At 38.6% G+C, this 26,982-nt stretch overlaps 1 protein-coding gene across 3 annotated transcripts; it reads right to left on the bottom strand.

The window, feature by feature from the left end:
- Positions 1-5,763: 5,763 nt before the first annotated feature.
- LOC119798803 lies at positions 5,764-25,476 on the bottom strand. 3 transcript variants are annotated; one of them, XM_038308432.1, is made up of 9 exons: positions 25,259-25,476; positions 25,045-25,187; positions 23,494-23,648; positions 21,451-21,653; positions 19,615-19,702; positions 18,636-18,748; positions 15,699-15,881; positions 15,512-15,593; positions 5,764-7,021 (listed from the first exon to the last, which is right to left on the bottom strand). In XM_038308432.1, the coding sequence occupies exons 2-9, from the start codon at positions 25,133-25,135 to the stop codon at positions 6,983-6,985; spliced, it is 954 nt and encodes a 317-aa protein (XP_038164360.1). In that variant the 5' UTR covers positions 25,136-25,187; positions 25,259-25,476; the 3' UTR covers positions 5,764-6,982. The 3 variants fall into 3 exon arrangements, with proteins under 3 accessions (XP_038164360.1, XP_038164351.1, XP_038164367.1); XM_038308423.1 differs by having other exon boundaries at positions 23,494-23,651; positions 25,259-25,475; XM_038308439.1 differs by having other exon boundaries at positions 15,699-15,851; positions 23,494-23,651; positions 25,259-25,471.
- Positions 25,477-26,982: the final 1,506 nt, after the last annotated feature.

Here is a 26,982-nt window from a genome sequence, read left to right as displayed (position 1 = left end):
CCCAAGCCAGCAATAGCCCCTAACAACACCACCTGCAGAGCCATAGACCAGTATCGGGTATTGCAGGCTAACACAGAACCCAAAACAACTCCCCATTCCTTTTTTTTTTTTTTTACAGCACTAGTGCCTCTTTTTAACAGACAGAAGGCTGACAGGTAAGGGGGTACGAGAGAGGGGGAGAGACATGCAGGAAAGGACCACAGGCCGGATTCAAACCACAGTCACCTGCGTCAAGGAGTAAGGTCTCCCTCCATACATGGGTCGTGCATGCTAACCACTGTGCCACCAAAGCACACCCACCAGCCCCCATTCCTAAGGGACGGACCAAATTTGCATGTTTTCTAAGCCAAAACAAATATATAAACCTTCTCAATCAACACTAATTCTGACATTTTCACTTCCTGGATGGAAAGTGAAATGTCTTTAAACTTGGAAACCAAGTCCAGCGAATGTTTTTTTTTTACTTTTTTGGAATAAGCTTCCATTACACAACTATAAGGTATAAACGCCTCTATCTCTCCATAATATAAAGTGAATATTCAGCATCCTTTAATTTGCTCATTCTTATTTTCAAGGTACTAATGGCTTTTTTGAAAGTCAGTTAACAGGAAATATGAATGAGAGATACGAGGAAAGATGTGGCAAAGGTCAACAAGGCCAGGAACCAAACCCTTAACAGCTGCATGGAGGACTAAATTCTCCTTCTTTCACCCAGGGCCATCGCCTGTAGGGTCATAACACACCTACACCTTCTGATGTGAAAAAAAATAATGTCATTATGTGAGACACCTGATGAAACCCAAATATCTGATTCTCAAAACGTTTCAAGTTAGGAGCTGTAGTTAGAAAAAAATGTAATTGATAAATAGTAGTGTATGAGCTCATTGAGTAATGGAGTAAGAGTGAAACAGCTCAAAGAGGTCAGTTGGAACAACAAAGTTAGCACATACAGGTGATGTGCTCCTTTTTATCAACTCCAGTTTACACGGTGCGATATTTTGCCCTTTTCGGGTCGACATTCCAGTCGTGCGAGGATTTTTCATTGTGAGTCGTGTAGTGTACAGGGGGTAACAAGGGGCGACCAGCCTCTCACGACCACCTCCCGATCAGGAATTGTGAGGTCGGGAGAAAATCTAACATGTTTGATTTTCAGTCGGGCATTGTGGGCAAATCGCTCAGTGAGCATGCGCAAACAAGGATTCCTTTTCTACTTCCTCTCAGATGAAAACACAGAAGCATGGCTGGGTTTTTGGTGAAATGGAGTTATTTCTATAAAAATGACAGACCGTAGTAGCCACGTTTGCTCAGCCATGTCTTTGTCCAAATACGTCGTCACCTTTTCTTTTTAGGGCTTTCAGCACAAAATTGCACAAACTGCCAAGGCAGTGTGTTTCACTAGTGAGCTTCATATTCCTCTTCTACTCGTTTGGCTTCTGGATAGACGAGTCAGAGTAGCGCCATCTCACTACTGGACAGAGTACCGTGTGTTTTTTAGATATACTGTTGAGTGTGAGCAGGTAGATCGCATCACTGCATCGGGTCGCACAGTTTGAGAACATGCATTGTGAGCTGTGAACTCCCTGTACAATGAAACCCTGTGGTTTCGTCGTGCAGTGTTAGCTGCAAGCAACGATTTAAAAAAATAGCATAGTGTATACCTGGCTTTAGAAGCCTGATTTCCTTTTGGACCTACTGGAGAGGTTTCAATGAGGACTGGCCAACAGTTTCAAATATAAAGGAGTTTTTGCCAGATATTATTAAATTCATTGCTTTAATTTGATAATAAGAACATTCTGGGCTAAAACTTGTATATCAGTTAAAACTTCTTAACTCAACTTTGTGAGATTGCATTGAGTTTAATGTTGTTAGGATATTTTCAGGTTTTCTTTTATGAGTGCAGTTCAGACCCCCCCTCCTTATAAACCTCAACACCTAACACTTGTATGTTTACCCAGGACACTGTTAAACATTTAGACACCGATCCAAACAGCCTCAAACGGAAATCTGAACCTTCTCCCTCTGTTCTGAATTATGGAACAAAGAAGTTTATTTTATTTTTCAATTACAGAGATTAAGGGAAACTACTCCGAGTTATCAATCTGATCAAACAGATGTACTCAGGATTGACATGAAATGAACACGTTTTAACTTAGCTGAACTGAAGATTCATCTAATCAAGATGGTAGCAATCTTTGATCTGTTTGCACTGAATTTGGAGAAGCTTTCTATTTTTTTTCCTTTAATAATGACAATTTTAATTTAATTGAATTTAATTTGAAATACACTTCTGTAAACATTTTGTCTATTGATTCAAAATCCAAGCCAATAACTTGTGGTGTAGAGGAGAACATTTTCTCTAAATGTGATTAAACTTATACCTTTTTTTATTTCTATTCCCAGTAACTGAACCCATGACAAGCTCATTTGATTTTCTTACAGTCAACATACAGTAAAATCTGGAGTGCCTAAGGTTGCACCACATAATCCATGTTTATACAAGCAAGTGGACAGACGTGTCTGCTAGTCACCACTTTAACAAGTCTCCCTTTTTTATGGGTATATCCTGGTGTTAAATGTCGGTAACGTGTTTTCCCTGGCTGTGACGAAGCCGGGACATAAACATGCTATTCTTGCAGTACCATAATCATTCTATTAATAACACCTATAATGTCTGAGTCTCGTTCTGTGGCAAAGGGAGCGATAGTATTTACTGTGTGCAAACACGAACTGTTTCCAGCCAGCACACGTTGTTAATCTCCTGCTACACCTCAGACCTTCACAGCCCATTTGGGTCAGACTGTTTAAGCACTTTGCAGTCAGAGGGCGCGCTGCTGCCGGTGCCACCGATGTCCCCTGTGGTCAGGGGGTGCTACCAAAGATCCGGGGGCACACCTTCCAGACCAGACAAGCTATAGAGTCTGCAAACCTTGAGCCGTAGTGTGCTTACTCCTGTTTTCTCACAATGAGTGTTATCAGACTCTTAGGGCATATTTATGCTATTTGGAAACCAAATACAGATACTGCCACATATTAAATACAATTAAACATGCAGCTTTCTTATCAAAGGGGAAAAAAAGAAATCAGAAAGATCAAGAGGATGATATTCTATTCACAAGTGTTTGAAAACACAGCATGAGCTTAAGAATCATAGCTACAACTTATTTATCAAAAAGATTCATTTTTCAAAAATATTACATCAACAGAAAATCTAGAATTGTGCACATTGAAATTATTTACTTTACTGAAAAAAACTGTTAATGAAGAATTATTTTAGAAATGAACAGGTCCAAAAAATATAAATATTTAATTCTGGTTATGACATTTGAATTGTTGACATCTGGTTATGATGTCAACTTCAACATAAAACGATTCTGCTCAAATACGAATAGTAGATTAAAGTCATGTGGAACAGAGCTCAGGCGTTGCCAGATCCTAATAGCTCTGTAAAAGAGCTGAGAAATGACTTCTTCAAAAAGAAACAAAACAAGAGTGAACATCAGCCAAGCTTTTAACTGTTGGTGCTGACTTAATGACAGAAAGGGGCTGAGTTTAAACCTCCTTCATGTGGAGGTTGCTGCTTTTTTTTTCTAATTGGGTAAGTTAACTGTTTAGTTTGGTTATTCCAAAAAAGTAAAAAAAACAAAAAAATCCACTGGACTTTGTTTCCAAGTTTGAAGACGTTTCGCTTCCCATCCAGGAAGTCTTTTCAATTCCAAATTTGAGAATTAGCATTGAGTTTGAGGCTTTATACAGTGGATCTTAAACAAAGTCTTGTTTTTGCATATAAAACATGATAGTTGAATCGAATAGAACTGAACGTGTCCGCCCCTTAGGAATGGGGAATCGTTTGGGTTCTTTGTCTGCCTGCAAGACCCGATACTGGTCTATGCCTCTGTAAGGTCGTCGTTAGGGGGAATTGTTGGCCCTGCTGAACAAGCGAGATGTTCTGGTCCCCTGTATGGGTGTTGGGGTTGCAATTATAGCGGGAAGGAATCAGCTCTATCGCTGCATTGTAGGTTTTTGAAAGCTGAAACCTGAGTCCGTCTGTTTAAGGTTGTTTTTTTATTTCTTAACAAAGATGGCTTCTTTCACACCCCTCTCAAACCACCACTCCTTTGTCGAAAATGTGAAAATTTTGGTCCTCAAAAGAATATCCTTTGTCTATAAGGTGTAGATGTACTGCCGAGTCTTGTCTGGAGGACGTACAGTAGCTCTTCTGTGTTGGGCCATGCATCTGTGGAGAGGTTGTTTCGTTTCTCCAATATAAAGATCAGAGCATTTCTCACTGCAATGAACTGCATACACTACTTCGCTCCTATTTGGTCTGGCCATATTATCTTTAGGACGCACTAGTCTCTGATTAAGGGTCTTGTTTGGTTCGAAATGTACTGGGATTTTGTGTTTGGAGAAAATCCTGTTGACTTTTACAGAGACTACAGCAACATATGGATTGAATGAATTGTGAAAGCTTCCTTAATTTGAAAGCAAAACGTCTCCAAACTTGGAAACAAAGTCCAATGGATTGTTTTTTTTTTTTTTTTGGAATAACTATGAGCATTAGCAGAACTGGCGTGTAAGCAGTATAGAAGGAGAGCAGGTGAGCACAAGTGTGCCACTTACTGGCTGGGAGGACTTTAAGTTTTTGATAATACATTAAAGATACATTTTCTGTTGACATTCATTTTGTTGTTTACCATATATCAAATAATTATATGATATGTTATAAGCTGAAAGAGTAAAGAATATTAGTTTGTGTCAACAGCTATGTCACACTGAGCCGGGTTCTGCTGGAGGTTTATTGGTTTTTAAAGGTAGTTTTTCCCTCTCCAATGTATGTATGCATGCTTGGTTTAAGCGATTTGCAGAGTCAACGACAAAATGCAATGTCTTATCCTGCTAGGTCATTGCTAACTAAATGACTGGATGCAGTCAGCTGGGTTTTGTTTGATAGAAGACTTTTAACCTTACCTTGCAAGCAAGATAAACTGTTACAACATTTGTGGATTCCCAAACTCCTGAAAATCCATCTTGCAAGAAGCCAACAGATGCCTTAGCCTCAATACAGAAATGTTGCAGACCAGTAAAATGCAATGGTGTACATGACGTCATAGCGTCAACAAGTCGGGAGGCTGCCACTTGGGAATTTACCCAATCAGCTTGAAGATTGTACTAAATGTCCCTCCCTTTTGCAAACCTTTTCCACAGGAACCTTTTACAGATGGCTACTGTGTAGAATTAAAATTGAACGACACATATAAATCTTGCTTATGCCAGATTACATTTAACCAATTTGTCTGTAGGATTGATTTAAATTGTCTCTGTAAGGTGCCTTGAGAGAACGTATTTTGTAAATTGCCAGTATATAATAATAATAATTTAACTTTATTGATCTCACACTGGATAATTTTTTGTCTGCATTTAACCCATCCAATTGGGTATCAGTGGGCTGCTCTATAAGAATAAACTGCTTTGAATTGAAAAATTGAGAGAACACACAGAGAGAAAATGTTTTAAACATTTTTGGAAGAGAAACAGGCCCACATCATCACAGTTCTTCAACCATACCTAACAATGAGCATGAAGAGTCACTGTTTCCAGAACCATTGCCAAAAAGCTTACTGTTGCCCAAATTTGAGAAAACCATACTTTGCAGTTGATGATATCACTTGAATGTCACATTATCCTGTCCGTCCCATATTAGAGAATGTTTAAAAAGAAATTAACCTTGGTGACACATACAGTATTTATTGGTTAGTAATTAAAAGTTCATAGACAGTCCTAATAAGTAAAAATTTAGGCAAAGTGTAAATATATAAAATGGTCAGACCTAATCTATTTTAAAAGGAATGTCAGGGATAATTTCCTTAAAAATAGAGGAATTATTTCTTCATTTATATTTTAATGATTAGGAATATTTCTAATGAATTTAAAAGTTACATTATGCTACTGATGTATATATATATATATATATATAAATGGCTGATTTAATTTGATATTTTTTGCATCCTCTTGACCAGGGATGCCAACAATGATGGAAAAGTTGCAGAGAACCTTGCAGTAATCAAGCACGCAAAAGTAGGAAGTAAACATGTTTTCATTTTTCTGTAAAACAAAGCAAAAGAAGAGAAGTATCTTATTTGTTTCATTTGGGCTCATAGAGTTTTTATTCTTACACTTGTCCAATTCAGAGGATGTTTAGGTCCATATGTTTACAGAAATGAAAAACCCGTTAAAAATACAAGTAACGCTACACATGGCAAAGCTTGATCACTTTCTTAGAGGCAGATGAGAAACAACATTTTTTTTCTCTTGAACAGGGTTTTCTCTTTGACATCATTTGCTCATCATATGGTTCACACATGAGTTGCTGCTGCTCTGCACCAGATTACTTTACAGAGTTTCTGATAATTGCCCACAAGAGGAACCCGAGTGACAGGGAGAAGGAAAAACTGTCCCAAACCAGTGATGAAACAGTGGTGGAGCTTTACTGTGGTGAAAACAACATGTTTGTTTGTTTCCTCTGTGCGCCAGCTGAGGATTTATGGGCCAAACAACAAAAGAGAACATTCTCAGGTGCACTTATTAGCAGCGCTGATTACAAGGTTCTGAAAAATGGACAATTACTGGAAAAATGAGACCAGACAAATGTAGGCACATGTGATGCGCATATGGGACAAAAGTAAGTTAAAAAAAAAAAGGGGGGGGGGGGCAGGAGCTCAATAAATGGGTTTTATTTATGTTTTTTTTTTGTTTGTTTGTTTGTTCTTTTACTCAACCATAAATCACTGAACAATAGTGGAGGGAAAACAATGAATGTGTGGTTTTGCAGGTTATGTTTTTCCATGCCTTGTTTGGTTTCTTCAAAACAAAGGCTGGAAGGCAGCCCTCAAGGCCAGACACACAAACTTCTAGTAGGTAAACTTCAGGTTTGCTGAAGGTGGGAAACAATCAGACAAGTGCAGAGGCCGTCTCACTGAAGTTCTCATGGAGGTTTCTGATATCTGCTGATAGGGCTCCCTGCCTGCAGACAGAAAAATAAACTTTGAGTTAGGATGACAAAAGGCAATTAGCAGGAGATGTGTTAGTTCTATTGATAAAGATCCTCCAGGAAAACTGTTCTGGTCAGATAAACTCAAATAAAATGATTAATGTAGAGTCACTGTTTAAACTGGAAATTAAGACTAATTCAGGTCTTTCTATTCTGGCGTTTAAAGTGATATCTCACAGAGAAGATAGGCTTCAGACCACCTGGATGTAGAAAAGAGACCATGAGATCTATGAAATAAAGAAAACAGTGATAAACTACTCATAGGAGTGGTGGAGGGGTTAAATCAACATGGTTTAGTACTACAAATCTTCAGACCAGATTTCCGATGTTAAAGAAATCCAAGGAACTATAAAACAACATAAGAACAGATTGTGTTTTTTTTTTTGTCTTTTTGTTTATTTATTAAAATTATGCCTTAAAATCCCATTAAGGAACAACAACTTGCAAAAGAGTTAATTCACCTTGAAGTCCGTCACATTTTGACATTTAAACTGCCAGTTTCAATAAATATTATAGGCATTTTATAAAACAGACCAACAAAATGAACATGAACATGTACTATTAAAATTAAATTCAAAAATATTATCTTATTCCCAAAGGGAAATCAAAGATACTAAATTTGAGAGTGTCTCTTTTTTGTTGTTTATGAGTAGACATTGGCAGGAAAATTGAGACATGGTTTTCATCTGTCATTATGTGGAAAGTGTCATTAGGTGTTGATTGAATACATATTATCACCTTTTACCCTTACAGTAGCTGCAACTATTGCTAGAGAAAGAGAATAAAAGAAAATCTAGAAAAATGTATTAAGGTCACATAGATTGGACAGAGGATCTTTAAAAACAAGGTCTTGCAACAGATTGTAAAAGAGCTGAAGAAATGCAAGAAGCTGCAGCACAGAGATGCAATGGTCAGGGTGACTTTTTGGCTTCATCTGATCAGACACTTTCTTCCACAAGTTTACTTCTTGTCAGATTTCTTGGTGTTCTTTCAAAAAAAGTTTTCTTTTGCCTTTTTTTTCATGTGGGCAAGATCTTTTAACTGCAGATCAAAAGTGATCATGTCCTTCTTTGATTACTTCTAATATTACATGAATCCAGTTTAGAATCAATGAACATCTGTTGGTAGATTTGTATTTGTGCCAAAGTCTTTTTATTTTCAGATGATGAATTGAATACACTTCACTGGATTGTTAGAGCTCAGGATATTGTTTCATAACCTAACCCTTCTTTAATAGTGCAATGTGTGAATTAGGTGTGCTGTTTAGCACTGCGGGGGTCTAAAGATGTGTGGCAACCAGCATTTGGAGTTACTTAATAACAGTTTTAGCATCTTTGTTAGTCCTTTATTGAAAAAAGACATTAATTAATTACTTTTGAAAAATTGGTAACTCCCTTACATTACTCTCAGTTTAATGCTGCATGTTACTACAACTCAATCAACGTGACTTTTCGGAAGCGCTGCTCTCTGTGCTGCAGTGATGCTAGATGCTCATTCATGATGCTGATTGGCTGAAATGGGCAGGCGGTCATCATGATTTGAACAGAGACTGGGAGGAGAGACAATGGAGTAGAGCTATGGATTCAATGACAGCACTCATAATAAAAAGTACCACTTTTTTCCCCCCAGGAATACCATAAAACCTGTTTAATTATATTGTAGAGAATATTTTATTTCTTTAAGTTTCCTAGAAAGCTTTATTTTTTAGCTTCATACCTATTTTAAAGTCAGCTGAAGGCTATCAATGTGCAAAAATGTGTGCTATTTTTGTTTTGATCTTGGCACTGATGGCTGGCTTAATTGCTCATTCAATTCACCTGTCTAACTCTGCCCGGTTGCTCATTACCACTCATCTGATCCACCTGCTCCTGTCTCTATTCAAGGTACTTTTATCCAGCTATCAGCGCCAGATTACTGTTCTACTTCTTCTTCTCGCTGACCAGTTATGAGAGGGGTTTTTAGCGTACCTTATTGTTTCTGATTTCATGCTCCTGACCTGTTCTGCCTCTCATCCACTGAGCATGCTGTTGCTGTCTGATCTCAGTGGAGAGAGTGGTTTTAGTGTACCATTGTTTTTCTGATTTCCTGATCCTGACCTGTTCTGCCTCTGACTCACTGAGTCTGTCTCTTCCCCTCTGAACGGGTTGCCTGAACTATTTTTCGACTCCTGGACCTGCTAAACCAGCCTGTTTGTCTTCTGACCTGGTGTGGGACTCCTTGACCCCTGAGCCTTCCTGTTCTGATCTGTTTCCCTGACCTCGTTGTGGGCTCCTGCATATTCTCCAGGGCTGTAGTATCTGGGACACTCTAGGCGACACCCATGGCATCCTGTCAGCTGGATCCTACCTCGTTCTATGGCAATGGAACGAACTGGTAAACCAGGTCAGTGACTCAAATGCATATTCATCCTTTTTCAGATTATCATGGTCACAACCTGTGTTTCTTTCGATCAGAGCTTCAGTGATAAATGCCCTAGCAGCTGATACCGCAAATCCACAGCCAACTCGCTTTGACTTATCCCACTGTCTGTCTTGCCTTGAATACTGGCTCCTTCTGTTCTGCTTTATGACAATTGTATTCAAAACAAAGAACATGATCATATCTACATAAATATATTGCTTCTCACTTGTCCAACAACACACCCAAAATGTTTCAGATTAGTATACAATGTTTAAGAGATGTGGTCCCCTTAATTGCTTTTTTAATTTAAAAAATCTTATATTTTTAAACTTTTAGATGTATTTTAAGTTCCAGTAACAGTTTGGTTATCTAACTCTTTAGTTATCTAGATCATTAAATGTGACTGTGTAGTTAGTTTAACTAGTAATTATTTGCTTTGATATTATAGTTTATATTTAAAAAATAACTACTTAGTTAAGTAGTGAGCCACTAGAGCCATCTGACCAACATGTTAACAGTGTGAATGAGCACTGCCAGATCACATTTGACCAGGGACCTGCACAAACTTTTTAGGGGTGGAAAAAAAATAAAAAGGCATATATGGCGCATCATCATCAATGTAGAGGGCACGACATAGCTTTTTGTTCCTGAGAGGGCACTTTCTCTCGCACTTTGACGTCCATTTTGGATCCTAAGAGGGCACTTTAGTACATTTTAACTCACTAGCTCACTTTCATGAGCAGTTTGGTTCCTGAGAGGACACTTTAGCATATTTAAGCTCACAAGTGGGCACTTTTACACACATTTTGGCTCCTAAGAGAGTACTTTTATGAGTAGTTTGACTCCTGAGAGGACACTTTAGTACATTTAAGCTCACAATATGGCACATTAGCACACATTTTGGCTCCTAAAATGAAACTTTAGTGCAAAGTTTGGCTCCCAAGAGGGCACATTTCCATGTGTTTTGGCTCCTAAGAGGATACTCTAGTGCATAGTTTGGCTCCTAAGAGGGCACTTTAGTGTACAATTTGGCTAATGATAATTGACCATTTAATTTTTATGATTATTGAAAACCCAGATAAAATATGATTAATCACACCTGTCCTGTTTGGTGTTGGGCTTCAGTTAAAACTTACCGGACAATCCACTAGGAAAGTAGCTTGGTTTTTTTGTGTGGTCTTCTTGTTCAAGCCAGAAAAGCCCACAAGAGTGAAGCTTTTAACAAAGCATAATTTTGGTCCTGCTCCTTGATTAACCTCATTCATAGGATGCTAACTTTAACTCACCATGCTTTCTTTAGTCCCGTTTTTATTCCACCGAACGGGGAAATTCCAGCAATCAATGACTCAACTGCAAATAGTTGGTGAGTGTTGCTGCTTCCATTATTAACTATTATGTAATAGACCGGGAAATGATGGCAAACTGCTAATGTAGCTAACACTACATCCACATGAATGAACATACACACTAGTCAAGTTCCCATGGGTATCCTCACAATAAAGGGGAATGAAAAGGGGTAAGAATGTCCCCAAAAAATAATAAAACACGAATAAAATACAATTTCAGAAGGATTTTATATGAAAAAAACAGGTTATCCTTCAAAACAAATCTGTCTCCCTAACAGTTCTCAGACACAGTCGAGATCCATGCATGCCAGACAAGCAAATATTGTCACAACAAACCTCAGAGATGGCATTACACAATCTGGCACTACTAACCAAAAACATCAGTCCTTTCATAGCTGCCAAAGATGGAGTTAACAGCATTCTTCAGCCTGGTTGTATTTTTTTTAACAATATTCACTTTAAGGAACCAGAAATTGGAGTGTTTGCATGTGGCTCAGGCCTGGATTTTATGGAAAAGCTCCAGGGGGTAATTCAAACACGACCCCAACAACTTCAGCTGTTAATAAGTTAATGTAAAGCAGCCAGTGTCTGAACGGGGCTTCAGTCGTGTCCAGACAATGTGAATCTGCGGTTTCCATAAATCATGTCAGAGCTGGTAATGTGTTTTATCGTGGCTGTTTCCTCCATATTTCTGACAGTCCCTGCTCCTCCAGAGAAATTTCCGCCCTCTCTCAGCTCTGCAGGGATCGAAGGGGGAAAAAAACAGTCTGCATCATCTGCTCTCAATCAGAATAATTATCCCAAGAAATGCAGTGCAGAGCCTGAGCGAGGTGAGGGGAATGAAGCACAGAGGCTTTTGGCGAGCACCTCCTCCAGTCATTATTAGTCATCTCTGTGCTGCCTTGGAAGCTGATTGGTAGGAGGCCCTGTGCAGGCAGCAGACAGACAGAGAGAAGGCACAACGAGACTCCGATGCCAAGGGAGAATTAGCCGTCTCTGACATTTCTGGAAGCCCAACAGCCTCCAAAGGGACAGACAGCAGTCAACAAAGGAGTATTAGCCTTCTGTTCACTCTTAGAGGCTTCCTCTCATCCCAAATGTTTAAAACACTGAACACGTCATAAGGAGACAGGGTGGCTTTTATTATATAATCCCTAGAGCAGCCAGCAAACACCTTTCAACATAAAACTCTGCAGTAGGATGAAGTGTTTGAGGTCCTCTCAGGATCTGTAGAAGCTTTCTGGAAGAGTTTTGGGACTTTGTGGGGTTTCCGGCTTGATTGCAAAACAGCTTTTAAACTCAGCCTTCAAACATTTTAAAGCGAGCATTGGACAAACAGGAAAAAAAATTATAAAATAGTCATTTGACTCTGGTGCCCATTAAGTTTTCATTTTAAGAGTGTTCTGGCGGAACTACAAGTCCACAGGGGACTGGAAGTCACCATCAGATAAAGATTACGTTATAAATTCATGGTTCAACTCTGAAATTTTAACTAATCTGAAAGATCTGGAAAGATTAAGCTGACCGCTGAAAGTATTCTTTTGTAATGACGAAAAGCTGCTTCATGTTCTTCATAAAAAACAAATTGATAGTTGCATATTCTGTGGAAATAATGTTTGTTTTGCTTTAGTTTTCTTTTGAGTGCATACAGGTCAGATGAGTTTCCTCAGAGTCTGCTTGTTGATGGCTAAAATGGCTAAAACGTTTATAAGAGGAAATCGACTATTTAAATGTTCTCAGTTGTGGGTCTTATTTTTTTCATCACCTTATTATTATAGATTTACCATATGGATGACCTAGCGAGTCACTAAAAAAGAAATCATAAAGAAATCATAGCTACAATTTACTTTATACAATTTACTTAATATTAATACATCCACAGAATATCTGGAATGGTGCAGCAATTTTACTGAAAACAAATTAAGTACGGTATATAAATATCTGTTTCATACATTTTGATGATTTCAAAACACATACAAATATTTACTTCTTGTTATGGTGCAATGTCAACACAAAACGATTCTGCACCAATGGAAATAACAGATTGAAGTCACTTTTAATGGGGATTAGGACTTGCTACATCCTAAAAGCTCCATGAGAAAGCAGAGAAATTGCCTATTCTTGCCATTTTTTCAGATTCAAGCCAAAAACAAAAACCAGATGAAGGATGCAAAGGAACTAAGAGACAATTCTACTAGCCAGGAGGAGTTAAACTAGCAGCTATCACTTTTAAGCAATTATTTTTTCCTTTAAATGTGTTTCACTTGCACAGATAATAAGTTGACCTCCGATCCCTGGGGCCAGCAAGGAGCCAAAACAATAGCAAGGGCAGTGTATGAAAGTCCGCCCTAATCACTATATAGGGCACTATGTAATGATTAGATGAGTGTCCAAACATCTAGTGGATGAAAAAGTAGGGGACTCAAAATTTCCCACAGTGCATCTTGAAAAGTAGTGGTCATCCATGCTTACTAGACCAGCAGATATATCCCAGATTGCTTGCAAGAGTTCTCCTCAGAAAGCATCATGTGATTTGTTGTAGCAGAAACAAAAAATAAAGATGGTGCAGCCACCGTGCAGGGAGGCGGAGTTAAGTGACCTACAGCTACAGGGAGCAAAAAGTATTGATGATCTGTTCAAACAACAAGTTATCTGGGTTCACTATAAAGTCTACCAAATAGTCCCCACTTTATATAGTGATTGAGGAATTTAGGTAGCCTGACATAGTCCGACTCAATTCTAGTCAGAATATGAGTCTGATACTGCTCCATAGAACTGTGATTATGGGGCGTGTTTCGAACGAACCAGGAAAAAAAATGCCTCTGCACTCAATTGGATAGACCTATAACCAATAAGAGCAACGGAGTGCGTGACGTATGTTAAGCGAGGCACAGTTGTTGTCAACAAAAATCAAAGTGTGCAGTTGCACGCCTATAATAAGATGAGCCTTGATCGCGTTTCTCTGTTCCTCTTTTAAAATGAATTTGCTGTCGATATCTTCTAGAACAGACCTAATAGCAGTATCTACACACCTCAACTCTCCAGTGGCAGCCATTGTTGTTGTCACCCAAGGGCGCTTTGGTGACGTGGTTGATTACGTTACTGTTGATCATCTGTCCATCATTGAATAAAGCCCGCCCTGACAATTTGATTGGCCCGCCAGATATTGTGCGAGCATACTCACACTACTACTGAGCAATGCCAGACCAAACTTCCCGACCTCAAACGTTGTGGGCGGGACTAAGTTCGGAATGGCACCCAGGCTAGAATTTAGGGGTTAGGGCGGACGTCCGGACACAGCCAAGGTTTGCTTTGGTGTCCCAAAATCCTGGAGATGCAGTGATGAAAATAAATATTTTAACACCATTCCCTGTAAAGTTAATTAAATAACTGTTCCAATATGCACTATGCATAAATATGCAACATGCATAAACCTCAGAAATGCAGACATTAAAAGGCATTAAATTTGAGCTAAGATATTAATCAGCTGTTTATTCTGCTCTCAGACGCAATCTCCCCTATGCTCTGGAACAGCAGGACGCTTCCTGTCAGTCTCTATGCAAAATCCCAAATAGCCTCTGTGCTTTGAAGCAACGTGAGAGATTGGATATCACACAAGAAGACGTCACTTCTAGTGAGTCTTAGCCTTTCATAGGATCTATAGAGCAGGGTTGGGCCGGGGTGTCGTGAACCTTGGCTGCTTGATGCTCATTGGCAGGTATTTCACTTTCTGGACCATGATGATCCACCTCTGCAGGAAAGTTACATGAGTTACAAGTTGAATATATACATCAAAACAATCATTCACGCCCACACTCACACCTCAGGAGAATTTAAAAATGCCAAATAACCTATGAGTCATATTTTTGGACTGTGGGACGGGACTCCAGAGAGGCCAGAGAAACCAATTCATGCACAGGGAGAACATACCATCTCCATGCTGAAAGACCCCGGGCAGGGAATCAAACTTCAAACCTTCTCACTGCAAAGTAGCAGTGTTACCCACTGCCCCAGTGTGCAGCCCTGTCATACAGTCATTTCTTTCTTTATCTTTGCCTCTGTGAAGATCTTTTGAGGGTTGCCAGGATAATTTCTAAATGTGAAAACCCTGTAATTGCTCAAACCTGTAAAACTAGAAGTGGGTCATTATTAAAATGTGATAAATGTATAAATACCTATAACCAATTAGTTGATGCCATTACATGCCCATAGTAATATCTATTTTTATATTGTCTGGTATTGTGAATAAATTATGCCATCTGTAAACAAAATATTTGGGGAAAAAAGGGAATTTGGCAAAAACAAACAAAACATTCAATGATTCCAAAATAACTTAAAGTAGTAGTAATTTATAGAAATCACAAATCAAATAACATGATAACTATAAATATTTAGGACCTATATCTATCATGGAAAGCTCTCTGCAATGGTCACACCAAATGATTGTTGGTCGCTCCACATGATAATTTTAAGTTAAATCAGAGTTGAGGTTAACAATTTAGCTTCTCAACAACACTAGTTCACTACCTACAAATGTGAAATGTGTAATTAAAATCTATATTTATTGAAAAACCTTAACATATATTGGGGTTTTTAAGATAATACCATGTGACAAAATTAATGGAAACAGAGGATAAATCAGCTTTTCTTCACATATTAAGAAGATTATTGTTAAGACAGCAGGAGCATTTCACTTTCAAAGATGTGAACAATTTACCTGTGCGAAGGGTTGCAACATTTCTGACCTCTCTTCCTGAGACCCAAGGTCTGTCACTGCATCTGCAGCCAGTGATGTTATACTGAAGAAAAAAAATGTTTACACATGGTATAAGGAATCTGGGTTGGTGTTTCTTTCCTTTTTGTTTGTTTCTTTTTTTGATTGTTGTTGTTTTTATGTCACCCACCTGTTGTACATCTCCTTATCCACTAGAGGGCACAAGAGGCTTTGTTCTGGACTGATATCAGTCGAATTCTTCTTCTGTTCCCCAATTTTCTTTTCCAACATGCTGACCTGATGCAGCAGAGTCTGTCTCTCTTCTATCAGACAGTCTTTGAACCTGCAGCATAAGAAACAAAATTCCACCAATCTTCAGTGGAAAGAAATCATTTGAATAAATGACCATTTAAAATGCGCTTATAGTAATGTTAAATTATGCAACAAAGTAAAATAAATCAACTATAAAGAGATTAGCTTTGTGATTTAAATTAGAAACTCACTGGGTTTTTGAAAATGTTAATGGAAAGTTTAAGCAGAAAACAATAATTGCTGCTATCAACATCACTGTTTATAGATGTTTGAGCTCTGCCTGTTTTTCAGTGTTGCCCTGTTTCTCTGACTGTGACTAACTATGTGCTCTCTTTCACCGTCTGGCATGGGTGTCATGAGCTGGCCTTAATTCTTTATTTCACTCATTCAAGGGTGTAACTTAATGATAAAAGTTGGTGGGGACACTCTAAGGCAGGGTTGTCAAACTGGTTCCAGAAAGGGCAGTGTTGCTGCAGGTTTTCTTTCCAACCAAGCAATAGCACACCAGACTTATATATACTTATATATTGAACCTTATATTTCAAAAATCATTTATACACTGATTTTTATTATATGTGCTTTAATTCTTGTATGTTTCTTATATTTTAATTAAGTCTATGTCCTGTGAGTCTGGCTGTCAATGGGTTGGCTGGCACAGCTATTTCTAAATATTGCTGACTTACAAAAGATAAAAAGATCAGTTGAATTTTATTATAGTATAGCATATTTTTTTCTTTTAAACTTGGAGATATATTTTATTGCATGTTGCATATCCCAGTAAATCTGTTTCACCTTTAAATCAGCAGCTGTCGCTAATTGTGTGTCTGCTCTGTTTAAAATCAGATTTATGAACCTGTCTACCAATATAATTATGCCAGAGAAAATCATTTTCAGGATTTCTAGAAGCTCTGCTGTCTGATTCTCTGTTCAATAAGAAAACAATAGACATGTGTTAATTTTAATCTGTAAATCTGGGTAATGTTCGTCTGAGAAGCCCAGCTTTTTATTTTTTACTTATATAAATGTACACTCTGTTGCCATTTTTAGCTAAAAAAGCTCCGTATGTGTAACAAACAAATTTTTCGATGGAATCTCTAATTTTTTTTTAACCAACCCATCTCCTAAATTTTACTTCAACATATATCGAAGTAGATTCCAGTTAAAGTTCACAGAGTGCTGCTGCTGTGTCTCTCCTCCTCCCTCCCCTCTTCCTACTCTGTACGCAGTCAATAGCGACCAAAAATATTATTATGTCCCAAAGCGACGAATCCGATGAAGTTTACTGAGAGGTGGGACTGGAGAGCAGCGGGAGAGCGAGGAAAAAACATGGACTGAAAACGCTCTGAACACAGACAGCAGCACCCAACCCCAGTTACTGTTGGATAAATTAAATTAGCAGAAAGGGGAACAAAAACGGAAATTATTGGTGGGGACTGTCCCCTTCATGCCTAAGTTGGTGGGGACATGTCCACACCAGTCCTTTAGAAAGTTACGCCAGTGCTCTCATCTGCCTAACTGTGCCTAGTCTCTAATTATTACCCATCTCATCCACCTGCATCTGTTCCTTTATATTCGGTCCAGCCCAGCTCCCGAGGCAGATCATTGCTTGTTTGCTGTCTGTTTGTTTATGACTGCTAGTCTGTCTGTTTTGGTAGTTTAGTTTATTCCATGGTTCATGTCCTGGTTCCTGGCGGGCAGAGGATTGAGAGGGTTTTTGTGTTTGTCTTGTCTCCTGATCGTGACCTGGTCCTTTTCTGCGGAGCCCTCAGGGTTTTGGCTCGAAACGCAGAGAGCTTCAGTTGTATTCCCATAAGGCTGGATCCTAGGATGAGACCAGTTTAAAGATTTCCTGCTGAAATCCCGGTACCATGTCTTGTCTCTGTCGCTTAACCTCTGTGCCTGCCTATCTGCATCTCGGTCCGCCTGTCTGTAACTCAGCATATCTGTGTGAACACATTACTGGACTCTCTAGAACTCTGAACCAGCCTGAACACTCAGTGCATTCCTGGAACCCCCTTTCTGTTTGCTCCTGTGTGGATTGGAACTCCTGTTCAAGATGATGACTCCTGGATCTGCCCTGTTCTGACCTGGATCAGTCTCCTGTCAGCTCTCTGTGGTCGCTGCATTGATCGGGGACACCCTGGAAGTCGATGACTCGATGCATTCAGCTGGTTTTCCTTGATAGAAACGTTTAACCAATTTCACTGTATTGCTTCTGTGCCTTAAGATGACCTGTTGTGAAATGGTGATCTATAAATAAGCCGTCCTTACCGATTTGCACGATTTGGAAACATCCTTACAATCTGATAGCAGACCCAGGATTGAGAACTCATAGAGTTCCTTGTAAGGACAAGGAATCATTCATACCTCTATAGTAAATCCCACACCAGGGTAGCAAATATATCTGATCAGGTAAGGGTCTTATCTGTTTTGTTAAATGACAGCAGTATTTAGCTTAGTTTTCTTTTGTGTGTGAGGGGAACTCAGGCTTCCATAAAGCATTTTTGCCCACAACGGGCATTGATACAAGGCAAGTGCTGAATTTTACCTAAAAAAGTGATTAACATGTATAAGCTAGAGCTAACTTTCACAATGTTTCTATAAACAAATGAACACTGAAGCATTTTTTTTCTATACTGTAGTTGAAGTAATCTGATAATGGTTTATTTTTAAATTTGACTTCTTTAGATAGATATATTCATAAACTGATATAAGATTTTTAGCATCTTGTCTTAGAAATATGAATTAAAATAATCTGTGAATCCAGGGTTTGGCTGTATGGACGTCCTTGTGTAGTTCCTGTATACAATCCCACCTTTTGACACAGCGCATCCAGTACTTCTGTTGCTGACAAAGCCACTCAAATTGATCTGCTGTCTCTTGTAGTTTACTCAGGCTTCCCTTATTTTCCTGCTGCAGTTCTTTCACCTTAAACAGAAATGAATAATAAACAGACAGGTGTCATCACTTTATTTGCCCTAATACCAGGATGTGACAGCGACAACAAACTCAGGAAGCAGTGATTGTAGAATGCAAATATAGATTACAGGAAAGACTTTTCATGTAGAAAGATGAGTGGGAAAACGGAGGAGTGTGACACAATCTTCAATTCCCAGGCCTTTTGCAATAACTTCCTGGCTTGATCTCCTGCTAATAAATCGTCTCATTAAGTTTTCACTGATGTTGTGGTCTGCTCCGCCTTTCCTCTGGCCATATGCCGACGTCTCAGAGGAAATTTAATTGTATAACCTGATTTTAGCTGCTTGATGGACTGGTTAAAGCCGAGGCCAGCATGGCGGTTAAACTTTGAAGCTCACAGTAAGTAATAAAGACAATAAATCCACATGGTTTTCCATAACACAGATGAACTAAAGAAAACCTAACACCAGTTAGGTCTTGACAGTTTAAAGAATGTGTCTGTGGTTTAAATTTGACTCAGATCATATTTGTTTCATTGTAATTATTTTACATCTAAAAGCTGCTTGTGGAGAAAAAAAAGAGTCCAAATTAACAGTAAAACCGTGTAAGATCTGTTCTTGTTGTTTTATTGAGAAAAGGACCAACTGAACTGTTGCAACACGTGTCCCTATTCTGACATCTGTTGGAGTAAAATGGTATTACAGCCCCTTTACACAAATCTTAAACATCCTTTGTCAAAAAAAGTCATAATTCATGTAATAAAGTATACTTAAACTCAGTGTGAAGAACAGCAAAGTTCTGGATTTTACAACCAAATTAATTTCTCTTATTTTTTTTGCTTCCAATGAAAAAGACTTTCACTATTCTTATCTCACCTCCGCCTGATGAGTTCTGTGAAGTTTCCTCAGCTCCTCTGTCAAACTGCTGTTGGCATCCTGCAGCTCCTTCAGCTGCACTATTTTACTGTCATAAAAAGACACAAACACACAGATCTATATGATTGCAAAAATCTTAGCAAGGGGAGAGAGTTGTTTCACAATTTGTTAGACACATTTGATGAATTTACCTTTTTTGCCTTTCAACATATCTTATGGTAGCCAAGCATTTTTATTTTTTTTTAATGAAAAATTCTCATTAGTAAGTTGCTTTCTAGTTTTGTTACACATAAAAATTATTGCCATGGCAGTATATTAACAATGATATTCTGTCAGAGAATTGATGTACAAGTTTATTATTGTTTACTTGAAGGGATAACAGAGAGTATAATAGGCTGAGCTAAATCAGACTGCCGTCCATTATCAGAGCGGTCTTTCTAAAGGGGTTTTCGGTCACGGCTCCATAAGTGAGTAAAACTGTAGGCAGGAACCAACTGGTTCTTGCCCCGGATTAAGAAGCTCTAACCACATCTCTGACCATCAGATGGAAGAAAAAACCAAATAGTTATTGGAAACAGACTTTGGTCCTGTCTCATTTCTATAACTTGCAATCGTTTTGGGCCCTAGCACCCGGTTTTGCGCATTCACGTGTTTCCCTATGATTTTAAGAACTAGGGGAAGTTAGCAACCCTTAAAATGACCCCTTTGGACCAAGGGTGGTCAAGTGCTGACTTGGAATGTAGTAGCTTCCCAGAACTCATTCAGCAAAGGTTGTGACTCACGTCGTGTTTTAGATGAACATGCCACTGATGTGTACAGGCAATGTATTACCGCCATCTACTGGGCTGGCATGTAATTTTGCAACTAGTGGTGTCCCATTTCTTAGGGAGAAAATGTTGACTTGCACTTCGCTCATTGAATGGACTTCACTGTGGAGGGAACTTGCTGGAGTGTTCTAAGAGCCAAGTGAGAGGAATGGGACTGTCCTTATTTGGACCCTGTAATAAAAGGAACTATGAGCTGAACAAAAAAAACAGACGTTGAATGTTATGGTGTCTCTATTCCTTCTCAGTGTTGCTACCAATGGAAACTTGTGGCATTCGACAGCTAAGGGTAAGCTTTTAAATTATCAAGTTTTGTGTGATTAATCTAATCTTAGTTGAATTCTTTCCGCTGATCTTGGAAAAAATACTTTGCATCAGAAAGGCTAGCAGCAGAGGAAATGTTAAGACACAGTGTCTAACATCCATCTTGGTCATTCGTATTTTAGTTGTGCTTTTAGAACATCCTCATCCTCACCAGCTGGGAATCAAAGATTCAACATGGAAATAGTGTCTCTACAATCTATATTCTTAAAGGTACCATTATATGAAAAAATACCACAAAATGAAAGTTAGAGTCCATGCAGGAATTAGGTTATAAGGTTATAGGTTAATAAGTTGTTTGTTATGTTATTTTATGTCTTAATTGAATATTGTACTAATTTGAAAAAATAAAGATAATTTAAAGACTGTAGATTTTGAAGCGGCTGATTTCCAGCTTTATTTAATTTCAGTTTCCACTTGGTGGAAGTGCTTCTCTCTGCTGTTTTAAACAGCAAAAGTAACAAACAAATTTGCTAAAATCAATGCCGAAAAATATCAATGTTTAGAAAACCTCAATAAAATAATAAAGTTCTGCAACTAAGGATATGAAAAAGTAACACTATTTCTCAAAAACATGAAATAAAACCACTTATAACCATTTTTGTTATTTGTATTTTTTTAGATTGTTTCCTTGAAGCGATGATCGATCACATTTAAGATAAAGAAATAACAAAAGGTGAAATGAGTCTACCTGTGCAGCTCTGCATGCAGGCTGTCTGCCAGTGCGGCTCGATGCTGGGCCTCAGCATGCAGCTCCTCCACCAGGCCCTCCAGCTTCACCTCAGAGCTTTGCAGACACAGCAGCTCTGAGCTGACCTGCTGCAGCAGCTCCATATCCCGACGATTCTCCCCAGCCAGCAAGACCAGACGTTGCTGCAGGGCCTCCACCACGTTCTGCAAGGAAGACAGAGGGACATGAGTAGCAATCGTTACTGCAGCACCTTCCTTAAAAGATTCACTTCTTGAATTGTTCACATAGATCTCTTATTCAACAGAGGTTTGATTGAAAATAGAGTTTCAACAAATTTAGGAAGTGATATAAAACTATGTAAGAGGAATCTTAAGTTGTCTTATTTCCTGGGAAATATGGAGTTAATATTCTGGAATTTTCTAGTAAAGCATTTTCAGGTTCAATATCCAGATAATAATACCCATTAATATTTATCTGCCTTTGGTTCAGACATTGATCTCTGTAATCTATTCATCCAGTGCAAACTACAACTAGATTTTATAGCATTAACCTCTTCAACATGACAGACCCAGTCATGGGTTCAGCTTAGGCAGGTGTTTAAATTAAACCTCTAAACAATTTGAATAATTTTTAATTGCAACAATTTCCTCACTAAATGAGTATTTTATGTTTTCCAAAAGGCTGCCTAATAAGTTTTTCACAAATGTTCTTCTTCAAACTAAACACCTTTGTCCACAAATACAGGTCTGTTATGGGATCAGGGATCAGTGGGACCAATTCTCTTTACTATATATTTATGCTCCCAATTATTAGACAGCTTGGGATTAATTTCCACTGCTATGCTGATGATACTCAGCTATATCTGTCTTTAAATCCAGATGGAACTAACCCATTACATGGACTACAGGCATGTCTTGAAGACATAAAAACCTGGACGACTCTTAACTTTCTGCTTCTGAATGCAGAAAAAACAGAAGTAATTGTCTTTGGACCTAAACCCCTGAAAAAGAAGATGATTAGTAAGTCCCTTCATTATGTTCGGACTAAATTGACTCAGATGATAAAGTAAAAAATATTGGTGTTATTTAAGCCTGTCATTTAAATCCTGTATCAAAGACTTCATATTTCTCATCTGTGAATATTGCAAAAAATTAGAAATCTCCTGTACAGGGGTGATGTTGAGAAACTACTCCATGCATTTGTTACCTCAAGGCCGGACTATTGTTATTCTTTACTATCAGCAAGTTGACAAACTGTAGTAAAAAGCCTTCTGCTGATTCACTTTTCCTCTTTCTTCTTCATTCTATCTTTATTCTCCCATTCTGCAGTATTTGTCAAGTTCCACTAATAACTTTATGCTCTCTCTGCTTTTTCTCATCATAGTAGCTTCATCTGGTCTGTTCGTGTTTGGCTGTGACACCATCCTGGAGACAAATATCAGTTGTGCTGCTGCCATCAACACCTTTGTTTATATGTAGATGTTGGAGCTGACCTGTTTTTCAGTGTAGTCCTGTTTCTTTTACCGTGACCAACAGAAATGGCTCGAAGTTCATCTGCCTGACTGTGTATTTCCAGGACATTGCCACCTATGGAGCTAGTTAACATTTGCCTTTTGTATCTCTGCTCTTTTTCTATGTCTGCTTATGTCCCCAGTCGGCCTCGGCGGATGGCTGCTCACACTGAGCCTAGTTCTGCTGGAGGTTTCTTCCATTAAAGGGGAGTTTTCCTCTCCACTGTCGCTGAAAGCACCCTTGGTGTAAGGGATTGCTGTAGAGACAACAACAAAATGCAAGCAAAGGTCGTCGCTGCAGACTCATCCAGGCTGGATTCAATCAACTGATCTCCCCAACCAATCTGACAGTATTCTCTTTCTAAAGTGCCTTGAGATGACGTGTTGTGAATTGGCGCTCTATTCATGAAATTAATTGAATTTGGTCTAAACTTAATCCTAAGGTTGTTTGTTGCTCTATTTAACTATGGTTGCTTTATCCATTGCTAAATCCAGAATGATCAACCTGCTCTGATCAATCATAGAAAACCTACCCGCTGCTGATGGATCCGGTTGATGAGCTGGTCCTGGTTTATACTAAGCTCCAAGTTTAGTGCCTCCTGCTGGAGGAGACGAGCAGTCACGGCTTCCATCTCATTCTGCAGCTTCCTCTCCCTCTCTCTGGAAACCAGAAATTCTCTTTCCAACACTGCTGTAGCAAAAGATAGACCACAGCACGGTCAGGACGAACACCTACAGATGGTCTGTAGATTTAGTCAAATTAAAAACTTAAAGATAGAGGTGATGAAAAGCAAGACTGGGATTAAAATGTGAAGAGACATTCTTGTTTAATGCTTCAAGGCTGCTTTAAGTTCCTGCTAAGTCAGCAACTTAAAGCAGTCAGGTGTGATTCTTCAAACAGATCCTGTTTAAACAGTTTGCATTAAACTAAATGTGGGTTTATTGGTTTTAAACAAAGGTCAATCTAAATGCCAAATGGATTTAACCATATTTCAGGGCTGTAGAAGTGTTAAGAAAGTTATGTGCAGTGAGTGAATGCTCATTTTCCGTATGTGTTTTTGACCATGAATTAGCTCTTTGAAAACAATAGGCAAGAACCCAGGCTGGTAATAAGAAGGGTGCATTGGAAAATAGTTTAATTTAAATCTAATTAATTCAAATCTCTCTTCATGAGTGGAGTGAATTGTTTATAAATTTAAAAAAATAAATCTGATCTGGTCTTGTAAAGGGTGTTGATGGAGCGCTATTGTGAAACTTAGTTAGGAAAGCTTAACAGAGAACTAAAATACAGCTAACTCTTCAGAGAGTGATAGCTTTCTTATCGTAAAGTATTCTTAACAAAATACTTTTCATCATAAAGGATCAAGGAACATTTTTTCTACAAAAAAAAAAAAACATTTTAGAAAGAAATTGTTTGCCTTGTATTCATTCTAGACTTTTTCTTTATGTAAGAGAATTTACTCTTTATTTAGTTTCACCCTACAAGTCACCCAAACGTTTTTTTTTCACATGACATCTCAGTTTTAGTTAAAAATAAAACATAAATCAGACTCTTATTTTAAATACATTTTAAATACTTTACAGCACATACAAGTCCGTCGCTTTTGTTCAAATATAACAGATAAAATCAGTCATCTTGTTATAACTAACATTACATGTATTATTTCTGCAAGATATAAGATGTCAAAGCAAATAAAGAGTTAAAAGCAAAAAAGGATAATGATCCAAGCATTAATATTTAGCTGCATCATTACCTCCAAGGCAAAAAAATCCTTCACTTCAAATTTAATGCTAATTACACTTAATTTTTTTTTTCAACTTATTTTACTTTTCACTTCCAGTTCTTAAACTCTAAAATAAAAAATAAATAATTGTCCATTTTCTTTTTGCTTTTAGGATCTAACAACAGTTGCTAATGTAGTACTTATTCAAGGTTTTGTCACATTTAACACTTACTTGTGTTTCACAAAGGTTTTATAATGCACAAGATTATGAAAAAAGCACAAGAAGATGGAAAGTAAAGTAGGTCAATAAGCTGAGTACCGTAGATCATTTTTAGTTTAGTCTTAATATGCATATCTTACCCTTTTCATGAGTCAGGCGGGTGCATTTGGCGGTCAGGTACTGGATCTGACTGTAATCCTCAACTCTGTGGGCTTTGAAAAACCTCCTCATGCTCACCTGTCTGTTAACCTCTGGTTCAAATCTCAAATCTTCTTCTCAGTATCTGCAAGGCAAGGAATGGGTGTGCCGCGTGGTCAGGAAGGACATGGTGTGCACCTTTCCAACAAAACCTACCTCCCTCACTTGTGCAGCCTTTAACAAAAGCTCATACCTGGAGCAGACAGGTTTAAGCATTAATCCAAACTGCTGCTGTCATAACATGAATGCAAGGAGCATTGCAGCAAAGCTTGCATGTTCTGTTTCTGCTAGAATAATAAGAAAGCTACAGGATTACTTGTTTCATTCCTAAATTATAGGTCTGATCTGATGATACAAGAGGTGGAGAAAATGTTGCCTCTGGCAGAGAGAGGCCTGAAAGAGTCAGGCAAGTCAAGTCTAGCAGCAGGCGTGAAAGTTAAAGCCTTCAGGTCAGAGCCTCATGATGTGTAACTTTATAGGACTACTTATAATTAAGAAATTACGTGGTTTATACTAAAAAAGGTGGAATAATTTGTTGGTTTTTTGATGAGGCATCTTGCCTAATTAGCAGATGTGCTAAAATTTAAGCACAGATGGGAATAAAATTAAAACGCATCTGCCACTGAAATCTGTCTGTTATGTGAATCAGTGTTTTAACAGAAGTCAGGGAGAAAAGTTCTGGGACATATTCACATTAATCCCCTTCTTGTAATATATTAGACTTGCGGGAAATGTTGATCCTCCATAGACAAGTCTGGTAAGTGAAGTGAAAATTTTGATATGTATATATATATATATATATATATAAATTAGGACCGAAGATCCGAAGAGGTGCCAAAGAGAAATTCAGGACTGTGTCAGGAATCAGTTCCAGGTTCGGTACACAGGTAGAATCCAGCAGGAGTCCAAGGACAGGTCAGGCAAACAGATCAGAACAGGACATGGAGGCCCAGAGGTCCGGAGGCAGAACGGGTCGGGATCAGGCAATCCGAAACACTCTCACCAAAGGCTTGAATAGTCTGGCAGTGATAGTAGTTGAAGGCTGGTTAAATAGAGGCTGAAGCAGGTGGATCAGATGAACGGTAATGAGAACTGGCATGACAAAAAATTTATTCTTCAGGAAATTATCTTATTTGTTCTTGTGTTCAACTTTTCCAGAACCAGGTTGCAGCAGTCTCAACAGAGAATCCTAGGTTTCCCTCTCCCCAGACACCTTGTCCAGCTCTGCTAAGGAAAGTCTCAAGCGTTCCAGGGCAGGATGAGTTACATAGTCCCTCCGGTGTGTCCTGGACCTCCTCCCGGTAGGATGTGTCTGAACACAAGCAGATGTCCCAGCCTCTTCCACTGACTCCTGTCAATGTGAATGAGAATCAGTTCTACTCTGCGCCTCTCCCAGTGACTGAGCTCCTCACCTTATCTCTAAGGGTCAGCCAAGCTACCCTGCAGACGAAGCTCATTTCAGACACTTGTATCCAGGATCTCATTCCATTAGTTATGCTCCAGATTTCATGACCATATGTGAGGGTAGAAACAGACCAACAGCTAAGCTCTCCTTCCACAACAACAGACCACTTCAGCATCCTTATCATAAAAACTGATCTGTCTGTCGATCTCCCTTTACTCAGGAGCGGGACCCCCAGATACCTGAACTCCTTTCGAGGCAGGACTTCTCCTCCAACCTGAAGAGGAGGAGGCACCTTTTTCCAGTTGAGAACCATGACCTCTGACTTGGAGGAGCTGATTCTCATCCCGGCATTCGGCAGTTATCCTTTTATAACTATGATAAAAACACCTAATTCAGATTCTTAGAAAATAGAATACTGTGCAAGAACAATTAAGGAAATGTTTTTAATAGAGGTTGTGTTTTTGGCTCATATATA

The sequence above is a fragment of the Cyprinodon tularosa genome, unplaced genomic scaffold, assembly GCF_016077235.1.
Source record: "Cyprinodon tularosa strain WSP-4 unplaced genomic scaffold, ASM1607723v1 ctg117, whole genome shotgun sequence".
NCBI lineage: Eukaryota > Metazoa > Chordata > Actinopteri > Cyprinodontiformes > Cyprinodontidae > Cyprinodon > Cyprinodon tularosa.
This window is presented reverse-complemented; position numbering and strand designations above follow the sequence as displayed.

Excerpts from the sequence above, each read along its gene's own strand:
- LOC119798803 (XM_038308423.1), bottom strand. The coding sequence starts at position 25,135 with ATGAGGAGGTTTTTCAAAGCCCACAGAGTTGAGGATTACAGTCAGATC. Across the intron at positions 21,654-23,493 it reads ACCGGATCCATCAGCAGCGG|AACGTGGTGGAGGCCCTGCA; the intron begins GTAGGTTTTCTA and ends TCTTCCTTGCAG. Across the intron at positions 15,882-18,635 it reads TGGATGCGCTGTGTCAAAAG|ATTGGTGGAATTTTGTTTCT; the intron begins GTGGGATTGTAT and ends TTTCCACTGAAG.